We start from the raw sequence: 13,520 nt of genomic DNA, 5'->3' as shown, positions 1-13,520 counted from the left end.
TAGAAAAATAAGAGAAACAGTTTATAGATGATTAAATGTTATGACATTAGGGACATTAAAAACAAAGAGTTATTAAGATTTCAGAATAATATAGAAAATATTTAAATTTATACACCACTTTTTCCTACGCCTTCTACTCCCTCACAAAAGCAACAATGGGGTCCTTCCTGGTGGCGTAGCAGGTTAAAGCACAGCACTAAGAAGCTTAAGCCACTTTAGTGTGAGTTCGATCCCCGCCAGCCCCAGAGGTGACCCACATGGTGCGGCAGACCTCTCCTGACCTGCCTGCTGCTCCCCTCAGCAGTGTACTTTGTTGATCTGCCTGTTCTGCCACCCACTCTGTCTCTGGTGAATCTTCTCACCCTCCACATCTCTGGCCTTACCCCAGTTCTGTATGAATAAATCTTTAAAACAAAACAAAAGTAACTGTTTCTGAGACTGTTAACTAAAACTTCTCCCTTATGATATCTACTACAGTTACTATTCTTATCTCCTGTGAATAAATCTGCATATACAAATCATGGAAATAAAAAACAAAATAATATTCATTTATGAAATGAAAGAATTTGTTCTTTTTTTTTTTTAAAGATTTATTTATTTGTGCATACAGAACTGGGGTACAGGCCAGAGGCTCAGGGGTGGTGAGAGGCTTCACCAGAGACAGAGTGGGGAACAGAACAGGGAGATCACAGAAGTACACTGCTGAGGGGAGCAGCGGGCAAGTCAGGAGAGGTCTGCCACACCATGTGGTCACCTCCAGGGCAGGCGGGAATCAAACTCATGCGGAAGCGGCTTTAGATTCTCAGTGCTGTGCTTTAACCCACTGCGCCACCAGGGAGGGCCCGAATTTGTTCATTTTTTAAGAAACTCAGTTGTCAAAAAAAAAAGAAAGAAGCTCAGCAGTCCTGAGTAAAACTGACCAATTGCTCTATAAACATACATACTGTAGTGAGCTACAAGCCCTCCAGACCTCTGAGTCTAGTTATCTCTTTGTAGCAACACATAAAGAGGATGACAGAAATCCTACACAATGCTGAGCCTGCCGCACATGGGAGCATATACCCCAGGTTTAGATTCATCACCTAGCCCTGTTCCATTTCACTCTTCCAACTTTACTACTACATAATCAGTGAATTTTTGCAGAAATGTAATCTATGACTTACTAGTGAACACAGAACTTCTTTCTAACAAAACATGTATTTTAAGTTACAAATGTGTAATAGAACATAGTTACAAAATTTTTATTTCCTTTAAAAAATATTTGTAACCATTTAAATTTCCCCTAATTTGCTCTATTTTCTAGAAGTTGAAACATCAAACACATTCTAAAAACTATTATTCAAAGGCTTACATAATGAACAGATATATATTAATGAAATATTGTGCTTACAAGTAGAGATCTGGAGTTTAGAACTTCACCTAAACACACAAGTGACTAGAAAATGTAACAACTGTGACTTATGGAGTATTACTAAATACAAAAATTATCCTTTTTGACTTCTCTGGTGTTCTTACTATACTATTCAGGAAACAACTTGAATTCCAAGTAAAAAAGATTGCTTAAATTTTTAATTAAAAAATATCAATTGTTGGTGTTATTATTGCTCAGAAATGATGTGTAATTTATTACCAGCAACATTATATAATGATAAAAGTTCTGGTGGCCAAACTTACACTTTGGCATCAGAGTATTAGAAAACTACGTTCGCTCATCTAGAGCTATGCAGAGACTGAACTCCTGCTTCTTCCTCTAGAAACATGATGGAAGAATAAAAGTCTCCTGGTGCGGAGTCACTATAACAACCATTTTCCACATCACTCCACAATTAGTAGCTTCAATGTATGGATGGTATTGAAATAAAATATTCTCTACCGAAGGCGTTTTCTATTATATAACAAATTGGCAACAGTCCTCATTCCATTACAGCAAATGTCAAATTAAAGTTCAAATCTGAAAGTTCAACTATCTCCTCCAAATTCTGCAGCTCAATACTTGGCTTACACAGAAAAAGGGGCAAACTTCTCAAATATAGTTTCTAGAGCAATGCAATGGATATTCAGTTTTTCCATTAATTTGTATAAGAAAGAACATTCTAATTCTAGGAAACAATTTCTAAGAAAAGATTCTAACAAAGAACACCTATGTACCACAGAGATGACTGTGAGGAAAGGCATTTTATTTTAAAAATGAGTATTCTCACTGATAATTAATTTAATTTTAAAAATATAAAAAGCTAACTTTTTTTATGAACTTCAAAATCAAACAAAGTAAAACTTTAGTACTGATATTACAAAATCTCTACTATATAATCTTCAGGAATAAGAATTCTCTACAATCAAAACTCAACCTCTATGTTAACTACAATAATTTTAATCTAAGAACTTTCCATGACATAACAGATACTTGAATGAACTTAAATATGAATATGGATACATACAGATAAAGACTGTGTCTAGTTCTATGTTCCCAGTGCTATTTACTATAGGTTGTAATGTCATCATTTTATCTCTGCTACCTACGTTCTCTTTTCATACAGAAGGGAAAGTCTTAAAGTCTCCAATTCATAGTTCACTTTCACCCTCAAAGAGAACTTAAGGATAAAAGAGAAAATATTTCACCCAATTTGGCAAATAAGCCTTGCCAAATTCTTCATCCATTATCTCTTTTTATTGTTTCCTTAGGTATATGGTTTAAAAAAAAATCCAAACCTGTCAAGTTACATGCTGATTAAATAATGAAAATGAGGGCCCTCCCTGGTGGCACAGCAGGTTAAAGCACAGCACTAAGAAGCTAAAGCCATGAGTTCGATCCCAGCCTGTCCCGGAGGTGATCCACATAGCGTGGCAGACCTCTCCTGACCCTCCGGCTGCTCCCTCAGCAGTATACTTCTTCGGTTGTCCTGTTCTGCTCCCTACTCTGTCTCTGGTGAATCCTCTCACCATCCCTGCACCTCTGGCCTATACTCCAGTTACAAATAAATAAATAAATAAAAATGAACAAATCAGACAAGACTTGGAAGAACATACTCTTCTACCACTTTCCCTAAAGCTACTGTCCTTATTCATTTGTTTTGAAATGCTTTTCTTACTTCTCATATTCATTTCTTCGTCTTCTGCTCTAATCTGGCCTCTGTCAATCAAGTGCAATTCTCTCGCGAATGGATCAACCATGTAGACTAATTTAACACAGAAATTTTAGAATCCATTAGCATCAAATTTAGCATCAAATAAACTCTCTTGTATTTGAAAATTTCTCTTATCTTGCTCTGATGACACTACATTGTCCCTCACTTTGCCTCTGTCCTTTAATTGCTCCTTCTCAGTCTTTTTTATAAGATTTTTCTCTAGCAAAGTCTTTAATTCTGGATATTTTCTGAGATGTTTTAGATATTCTACTCACTCCTCTAACCTTTTATTTTCATCTAGTTTGATTTCATCTAATTCATGGCTTCAGGGACCATCTATAAGCAAAAAGTTTTCAAATTTACTTTTCTAGCCATAGCATCTTTTCAAAATTCTACAATTAATTGCCCAAGATACTGTCCTACTTGGGTAAGTCACACAGATCTATTCGGCATACTCAAAACCAAGCACGTGATCCACCTCCCTCTACATACCCTCTCATACCTTATGCCTTTTGCAGGATTACCTATTTAAGGTTTGACTATAGTCAAACCTTAGGATAGTTATCCTTGCAGTGAACAGAAAAATCTGCTAATTTCCACCAGTATCTCTCCCAATCCACCACAAATACATGTATAAAATGAGGAGAAACATTTTTTGCGTTCTCCCAAATCAGTCTGCCATTACTAAACTATCCACATGCATAAATTCTGAAGTGTTACTACAATTTATAATCTGGACTCTCAATCCCTTACCTCAATCTATCATCAAATCCTGTTTATTCTACATCCAAAATACTGAATGTGTTCATATCTCTCTACCTTCTTACATGATCAGGTCAGCACCTATTATCAGAAGAAACTCTAGTTATACTCTAGCAGAACCAACCAGATCAGACCATACCCTCTATTGTAAATGCTCACCAGCTTTCTACTGCTCTTAAAATGAAATTGAAAATCTTAAAATATTCAAAAGGTCCTCTCAATCTTGGCGCTATCCACTTCTTGAAGCCATAGCACGCTAGCCACCCGAGGATCCTTCTAGCCATTTTCCACTGTGATTCTGTCAGCTTCAGCACATGCTATTCATCTGTCTTTTACCCACTCACCTATCTCGTGCATACTCATCTTTCGGATCTCAGCTTAATTGTCCAGAGGGGTGCATTTTTGCTCCCCTACCAGGAGAGATGAAGACTTTTCTTATATGTTTCCACTATGCAACATTATTTCTTCTTTTGTAATACTCAACACATTTTTTTTTTTTCATCTCTATTTTTACTCTTAGTTTAAGCAAAGCAACATAGTTGTGACCATAGATACTACAGCCAGGCTTCTGAGAGACAATTAAGGTGTGACCTTTAGGCAAGCTTGTAAATCTCTCTTCACCTTAGTTTCCTCATCTGAAAAATAAGGACAATAATAGTACCTATATATAAGGTTGTAGTGAGTTAAGTAAATTAGCATATAAAAACTGCTCTAAGTAATATGGCACAAGGAAAATATGATGTCTATGCTGTTGTTATTCTGGTTAATCAGTGATACTATTAGTGTTGTTAATCAACTATGCAAAGTACAAGGAGTACTAGCTTTACTGACTCATGCATCCTAGTGCAGAGCCCAGTTCTTTCCACAAGGCAGACTGGCATTTAAATAGCAATAAGTTAATGAAACAAATATACAAATAAGGCTTAGTTATTTATTTTACTTGTCTTTACATATTTCTTAGCATCTTGGTTTCTTTATCAGTAAATTGAGGATAATACTATTCATCTCATTAAATCAGAATGAATGAGAGGATGCATTGGAAATTCTTAACATTGAATGCCAGTCACATAGGAAAAACTAATAAATGTCAGTAGTTTTCATCATCAACAATTTTGAGTTAAGAAACAACTGGAGTTCTGGATAATGACTTGAACAGTAGACAGTGAAACAATGAACATACATAGTAAAAATTAAATAGGGTTTAACTTCTAAAAGACCAAATATATCACCAAAAAGAAGAATCTAGACTTAGTAGTTGGGGGGAAAAGGAGACTAGTTACTTCAATCTAAACAACTAAGTGATAAAAAGTTCTAAGGAATATGAAAAATCTAGAATGAGTCTGATTTCACTGACATTTCTTTTCTAGAGTTTAAAATACAGCATTTACAGATATATTCCAATGTGATGAATAATGAATTTATATTTCCATCATAAAAGGCATAATCATTAGATAGTGAATTAATAAAGATTAGAATTATCAAAGTATACTTAATTGCTATAAATATTACCTATTGATAGGTATATTATCAGTATATCACTAAAATGAAATTTCAATTGAACAGTTCAATTTTTTCATATCCCAAACTATCCTAGTAGAATTAGTAAAATTTGTTTTATTGGTTTCTGATAATCTACACAGCTCTTTAAAAATTTTATTACATGAAAAAAAGTCTACACATGTATATAATAATATATGTGAACAGTTAACATTTCTATTTCTAAAACTTATGTATTAGCATTTATATATCTTTCAATCTAGAAATTATTAATCTGACAGATTCATAAATGCCTACAGGTAAACATTTCAAATTTAACAGCATTATTAAATTCCACTTAATGATTATCACTGAAAAGATATAAAGTTATTTATTCTAGTCACGGCCAAAATTTTAAATCATGGTAAATTATTTTCTTATACCTCGAAATAATCAAGTGTCAAGCTCAAAGGTATCTTTTATTATTTTTTTATTGTCTTAAAAAATAAGAAAAAATGCTGGCTTAAGAATTTTAAGAGAAAAATTTTGTCAGTTTTCATAATATAAACAGGCAAAATATGTCAGAAGAGGGTATTTTTCCCCTTACAGTGCAATTGGCATGACATAATTAAGAGATATAAGTGAAAAGTAAAACCATAATGTGTCATCAAAACATATTTTTCAAACTAAACAAAATGCCTGACATGTCATTGTTTTTCAAGTTGCTTCTAATTAGCATGGAGGGGCTGACAATGTATGAACACACAGCCTTCAATTTGAAGACTATTGGAAAGTATTTTACAACAAGATAAAAACAATGTACATTTTGTTTTTTATAATTTCTTTAAAAAGTGTTTTGATAAAAAATATATTTATTGAGGCAAGCAGGAGTATTTTATGTCTGTGTGCATATATATAAAGCATAGCTTCTGAGCATCTGGAAGATAGTGGGTATTTTTAGCTCACATAAAACTGAATTATCAATTTTAAGAATGTATTAGTGTCTCCTTAAAAGTAGTAATAATAGGCCCTCTCTGGTGGCGCAGCAGGTTAAAACACAGCACTAAGAAGCTAAAGCCACTTTGGCATGAGTTCGACCCTGCCTGCCCCTGAGGTGACCACATGGTGGTGTGGCAGACCTCTCCTGACCCGCCGGCTGCCTGCTGCTCCCCTCAGCAGTGTACTTCATCAGTCAGCCTGTTCTGCTCCCCTCTCTGTCTCTAGTGAATCCTCTCACTGGCCCTGCCTCTCTGGCCTGTACCCCAGTTCTGTATGCACAAATAAATCTTAAAAAAGAAAAAAAAAAGAGGAGAAATAGTAATCTAAAGTATGCTTAGACAACAGTAAGTCAGAGATAGATTCTTAGGAAGGAAACTAATTACCCACACTACTTTTCCCAGTACACAGTAAGATGGAGAAAAAGGTCTTGACAAAGGTGAAACTTGAAATAGCATCAAGGATAGCTAAAGTGTTTTTAACTTCTTCTACAAGATCCTTTTATATTAAAAACAGAATCTCCACTCAGTTTTGAAACTACAAGCCCTTTCCCAAACACTAACTTTCTTCTACCTTTTCCTGTTTAGCTGAGTTTACTGAATCACCCACATACCAACAGTCCTTTCTGTTATGGATATTACTTCACAGGGTGGTATCAACCAGTTTCTATTTGGAACTTCTCTCTGGCTTCAAATACCTATCTTTGTTGATGGTATCTCTATTACCCTTTGAAGGTACCTGGACATGATTCTCTCGGTTTTAATTAATAAAATCTCAAAGTTCTATCAACTTTGTCTCTTAAAAAACTTTGAAATGTATCTTTTCTTTCTTTCTTTTTACATTTCAAAAGGACAGGTTTATTAGAAAAAGGAAAACAAAAAAAGAATTGCCTGCACAAACACAGCAGGCAGAGGGACTAAAAAAAAACTGTCTATTCTTCCCATTTCCCAGCACTACTACCTTAGTTATTCTAGTTATTCTAGTTATTCACAATCTCTCAACTGAACTATTTCAACAACCTCTGACTTGATCTTGCTGTTTTCAATCTTACTCCCTCCCAATCAATCCTCTGTAATACTGATTATATAATCCTCTGTAATACTGATCTTTCCAATACATGTGTCATGTTTCCCCTAAGCTGAAATAATTTCTATAGTATCTCACTAATTATTACACTAATTACTTACTCATTCAATAAATATGTTTAGTGTATAACAGATAAAGTGGTAGGCACTGAGTATATTATATTGAATGAAAATATCTAAAGAAAGTGAAGAAAGGTATTAAACAATCACCTAAATGCATGGTATAAATTTTGACAAATGCACAAAGGAAAATAGCAGACTATAAAGAAAAGGAAGAGAGAACTACTTCAGGTTGGAAGGTCCTATTATTTTTGAGAAAGTGGTATCTAAGTGAGATTTGATGAGAAGTTGCTGAAGGGAAATAGTTTGGTTACTATCAAAAGCATATACAAGGGATTTGAGAGGAAAAAGAAGCTTACAGTGTTAGAAGAACTGAATGTAGGCCTGTTAGACAAGAGCTTAGGTGAGCAAGGGAAGAGGAGCCTGAGAGAAGGTTGGAGACATTAAGCCAGGTGGAGTAGGTCTCTGTAAGACAAAGTATAGATTGTTGTTTCGAAAGGTCAAGGAACACAGTTAAAAGGTGTTTACGGGTAAATGACGTTTACAATATTTTGAAAAGTTTACTACAGCTCTTGGTAGAGAATAGATTGTAATAATGGAGTAGATGTGACACACCAGTTCATAGGTTATACTACCCCATGTGAGAAAGATGATGGTGGGCAGTTTCTCCAGGGACAATACAAGCCTACAATAGGAAGTCACCAATATTTTAAAAGATGTGACCATGCTGAATAAAAAGGTATATAAAAGCTCAGGAATTCTGCTCAGTGACTTTTTACAGCCTAACAGTCCTTACATTTTATAGGCCTTATAGTTCCTATATTGATGAAGGGCTATAACGATGCAGCTTCTGCCAAACCTACACAATATTTGATCTTTTATACAGTATCTCTACTGATATGACTAAAAGATATTTCAGATTTAACATGGACAAATAAACAAGGGACCTCTTGTTCCTAAACTTGTCTACCATCATCATTTACTTAGGCATTGATGCCAAAAATCTGGGGGTCATCCTTTATTTTTCTCTTTCTGTTATATCCCAGATCATATCATCAGCGCCAAAATAAATGGAATAAAGTATTAAACATAATTTTCTGGAAATTATTCTGCTAGTAAATAGAATACAAATTTGGCTACACATCCCTCTCTGGTAGAGAGATAGTATTACATTCATATATCCTCACACACACAAAAAATTATCTGATTAGAAAACATTTTAAAAAATAGTATAATAAAGTACACTATGGTACTATATTTTGTGTTAAACTGTCTAAATAAAAATAAGTATTCTTTATTGTTAATAGTTCTACAATACATGTGTAAATATAAAAACAGGTTTAATGATTTAGTTCTCAAATTCATTTACCAATTCATTCATTCATTCATTCATTCATTCTCAAGAACAGAAAAGTCTATAGCAATAGTTGTTATATCTAGTCTACAAGAATAAGACCAGAAATACATAAAGAATTTGTCAGGAACTTCAGCAATATTTACCCCAATATGCTGACAAGTGAATCATCCAACCATATAAACTTTTAGTCAACAAAAGTTTGTGACTTTATTGCTAAGGGTTTCTTTAAATTTTTTGAAAAAATTTGCAAAATCAATTACATGATCAGCTGTCTGTCTTTTACTAGAGAGAAAAGTATTATTTATTCTGATGACTTATCATTAGGCATTATCATTTGTATCACAAAATTAGAATACTGCAGGGAATCCTGAGATGAGTAGTGCTATTTGCTGTAACTCAAAACAGTCTGTTTACTCGCTTCTTATAAAATGCTTCCTTTTCCTGTCCTCTTTAGTTGCCCCTTTCTTGTCAGAATGTCTTCTTTTATCAATCCCTTTCAGTGTTGTATTTGATCTACTAGTAGTAAAGCTTGACAAATAACTAACCTGTCCACATCACTAGGCTCTGTTTAAGATTTTGAGGGTGATTCCATACCTCTCTTTCCTTCAAGAAGTGGAGGCTATTTCCCTGATGATTGGAGGCTTTGGAACTTATCTCTGGTTCATAATTGCATTCCCTATAGAAAGCTACCAGGAATTTGACTATGAGATAAGTTTCATTACTACAGCAATGTATTTATAGTAGCACAGAATATTACTATGTTCCAAACCTTTTCTAAAGTAGCCTCTAGGTAATATGCTAATCTCACTTCCTAGTTCTACACAATTTCATAATAGACACCTAAAATTTTTTGTAAATGGACTTAGTTTATATATGCTATACTACTGTGTTAATGGAAAAGAATTATAATTTGTCATAAAGAACCAAAGGTAGACGTTAACTTAGCTTTCTAGAAAATAATTTGTGGTCCAAGGAGGTCCTTTGTGTACAATACCACCTAGAATAATTCAGCCCACAAAATATTGACTGTTAGACCATAATCAAAGTGAAATGCTATGAAAAAATGACAGAGAGCTTAATTTATGCATTGTAATAAAACTATGGCTGGATGGGCATAGCACATCTCCTGTTCACGCACCCTGTTGCTCGTCAAGTGACATGGATCCGAGCTGTTTGTTAACCACAGAAGAAGGAGAATCTGAAACAAAAATGAGATTTCAACTTAAAAGTAAGCAGCAGAAAACTGCACAGCAATGTCATGATCATCTTTAAGCTTAAGAAACAAATGTATAAGGGTGGGGAATAGAGGTAAGTACCGTGGTGTGTCTCCCAAGCAGTCAGCAAGCAGGGCCATGTGCTTAAGATGTTATTCCAGGCAAGCATTTAGCAACTTTGAGAACAAGTTGGAAAATACTCGATTTCCATGCACATACTTTTTATCAAAATCATTTAGCACAGGCACAAGGTGCAAGGTAGATAAAATTGAAATGGGGTATCTTCTTTGCTAAATGGAAGACTTGTTCCCTTCTCAAACCCCTCTCCAATCCTTTAGATGGTTTCTATTCTGGATTGGAGGATTCAAAGCATGAAATGAACTGCTCACTGTACTTTGCTAAATGTTGTTTGTCATATCTTGAGCTACAAAAGGAGCTCAAGTGAAAATGTTAGAGCAAGAAAATGATTTGCAAGAGAAATATTCAATGAAGTCATTACCATTACAGAAACAGAGATAACTTTAAAAACTTTCTTTTATATGTTGTGCATATTAAATCTGTACTCTGTGAAGGCTTAGGTTTCTTTAGGTACCTGGTGGGAAAAGGAAAAGAGAGGCAAAGAAATAGCTTAATGGCCTGAGCTTTATGCTTTCCACCTTGGCTTCAAATAAAATAATGTATTTTTACCCTTTTTATAGACTGAGTTTCTAAGTAATTTTTTTTTTTTTTTTTAGTAAATGGATTCTCTTATTTGAAAATACTGATATAAGGAAAAGTACTATGATTAAATGGAAACAGCACTAGTCTGGGGTTTGTAAGTTTTGATTCTAAGCCTGGTTCTGATAATAATTAGCTCCACGACATAGGGAAAGTCACAACATTTTTAGGCCTAAGCTTCTCTCTTCTTTTTTGCCCTAAGGGCCCAGTAATTGGACAAAGCACTGGGGGACAAGTGGGAAGTGGCTTAGTTGAGCCTCAGTAGGACTATAGGAAATAGGTAGTGTGGACAGTAAGCATAGTTCTCCCAAAAAATAAGAATAATCCCTAGACTCTAGTCTTTAGCAAATGTTATTAAAACAAAAACCTTGTATTTTGGGTTGATCACCAGTTTCTTCTCATAATAGCTTATACTCCCTTAAAAGTAGATACTTTGAGTTAAAAGTGCTCTTAAGTGGAGAGAAGTATTTCAGTATATCCTGGATTCTCAGTAATTTTATATTACTTGATTGTTTCTACATGTACACATCTACGTTTGAATACAGCTACTGGGATTACTTATATCAATTTTAAATTGTCTACCTTCTGATATAACCGTTTGCTCATTTGACTTTGATAAAACATCAGCATCCTTTCAATCACAGCTTTCATGTATACTTATTTATCACCAGTTCATCAGTATGTTCAGTTCAACAATTCTTTACTACCCAGGAAATAAAGTAGGAATGCTAATATTTCAATTTCCTAATCCACCATGCTTTATTTTCTTTATAAAATTTCTTCTTATTTGTCCATTTCAGGGTTTGAGGAATTTTAAAAACCTATGTTGTTTTTAAAGAACAGATAAGAAGCTTGTAGAGGAAACCAAAATTACATTCCTTAAGGTGAGGAAAACATAAGTCATAGTGAAAGTATTAATAGAAAGTCTGTTATAAAATATTTTTTTATCTCTTTGGATTTGTTTTACATTTCATTGTGTTCTTGCTGAATAACTGAGAGCTATTTGAAAACTATCAACTCTCTAAGCAATCTTATTCTTAATCTTAAAATTTAATTTTTCCATACATACTATAAAATATGCAAATCATATGAAATAATGTGCACCATTTAAAAAATTTAAATAATTTTTTAAATAAAATTTTGGAAGGGATAAAATCTCTAAAACATACAAAGATTAAGGGCCTAGATGCTGTTATATCCATTAAACTGTTGAAGTTTATGCTTTGATAGTATTAAACTAAAAGGGTTTCCCTTTATAATTTACAGTTTGTCACAATGTTGTGTATATCTGTAATATTATTTGCTATTCCTCCTATCCTGAGGACCAATCTTTGCAAAGAAATACTATTTGCTCCTAATTTTCTATTCTACTTTAAAACTTGGGTACCAGGCAACTACTTTCCTGTTTCCTATCACATGAACATCCTAATGATGTGTTCATAATTCAGACATTCTTAAATCCCACAACTTCTAACTTATAGAAATACTTCCAAATAGTAAAAACCTCAGAATAACTAATACTAAAAAACTTTTATTATAAAATGCAGTATGACTGGTCAATTGCTGGAAATTTTTGAACTATAATATTATTTTTAAGGTAGATGTAAAATTTAAGCAAAAGCTCAATCAGTACTAAGCTCAAAGTGTTTCATGTTCAATTACTTTATATTTCCTCAAAATTTGCATTTGGTCTTGAGGTAAGTCTGTAGTCCTTTGATACAGCATTTTTTTAGCTTTAGAAAGAAAAAGGTAAATATCAAGGGATCATCAAGGGCTCTTCAGTCTCTCCCTAGGTTCAAATCTGGCTTTTCTACTCAGTAATAATAAAATCCCAGACAAGTTATTTAACTTCTCTAAGTCTCAGTTTCTCCACCTGTAAAATGGTGGCCATCAGTGTATCTATCATGTAGTCTTCATTTAAGATAATCCATGTAAACTAAATTTAGGAAACAGATAAAAAAAAGATCAATTAATACTATTACTTGCCATTTTTCAGAAACATGTTACTAAATGAAAAATAAACAACAGGAAATATATTTCAAAAAATATGGAACATGTTCCCCTGTTGAAGGTCTAAGAGGCTGCTTATCCCTACCTGCTCAGGACTTTGTCACTGAATGTAGGAGTGCCTGAAAAACTAGGTTAACACTACATCAGCTTTACTAACTGTCAAGTTTTAAACAGCAAAAACATGGATCAAGTGTACCCATTTGGAAAGTGCTACATGGACTATAGGGGGTCTGATGTTGTATAGAACTTGCTCGCTCATATAGGATCGGGTAAGTGCTGATTTTTTCAAATATGGCTCAGTTTTGAAAAGCCCTTATGAAAAGTAATCACGAATATTTTATACCCTCTTGGGGTAGAAAAATTACTTCTTTTCCAATAGGCAAAACTGTGCCATAAAATGAAAAAACAGTTCCTACCTGACCCTCTCTAGGCTGGCTCCATGCTCCAGTGGGGCTCTGTGGTGGTTGGGCCAGTACCAGCAGACTCCACAGGGTGTTGTCACTCTGAGCAGGAGCCAGCAACCCATGACTTCAGGGGACCTGGAAGGGAAAAAAAGAGTTGGGTTTAAAATCAGCTATATGTTGAATGCCTTTGCCACATCTGTTCATGGCATTCATTTGATAAACACACATACAGCTCATTAAAAACCCTTGATGCTATCAACTTTATGTGACCTTGATAAGAGGCCATTCTGAGGTAGGAAGTGAAAGATATAAGA

General features: G+C 34.2%; 1 protein-coding gene across 3 annotated transcripts in view; it reads right to left on the bottom strand.

Moving 5' to 3' along the window:
* DCAF6 (DDB1 and CUL4 associated factor 6) overlaps positions 1–13,520 on the bottom strand; it is an 88,782-nt gene that overhangs the window by 25,532 nt on the left and 49,730 nt on the right. For 2 of the 3 annotated variants that reach the window (XM_012728994.1, XM_012728992.1), the window contains one exon: positions 10,000–10,059. The exons of the other annotated variant lie outside the window; for it this stretch is intronic. In XM_012728994.1, coding sequence (XP_012584448.1) covers positions 10,000–10,059 — 60 coding nt within the window. The remainder of the gene's footprint in view (positions 1–9,999; positions 10,060–13,520) is intronic. 3 annotated transcript variants of the gene reach the window in all.

The sequence above is a fragment of the Condylura cristata genome, unplaced genomic scaffold (assembly GCF_000260355.1).
Source record: "Condylura cristata isolate star-nosed mole 26May11 unplaced genomic scaffold, ConCri1.0 scaffold00024, whole genome shotgun sequence".
NCBI classification, from domain to species: Eukaryota; Metazoa; Chordata; class Mammalia; order Eulipotyphla; family Talpidae; genus Condylura; species Condylura cristata.
The sequence above is the reverse complement of the archived record's forward strand: the minus strand, read 5'-3'. Positions and strand labels throughout refer to the sequence as shown.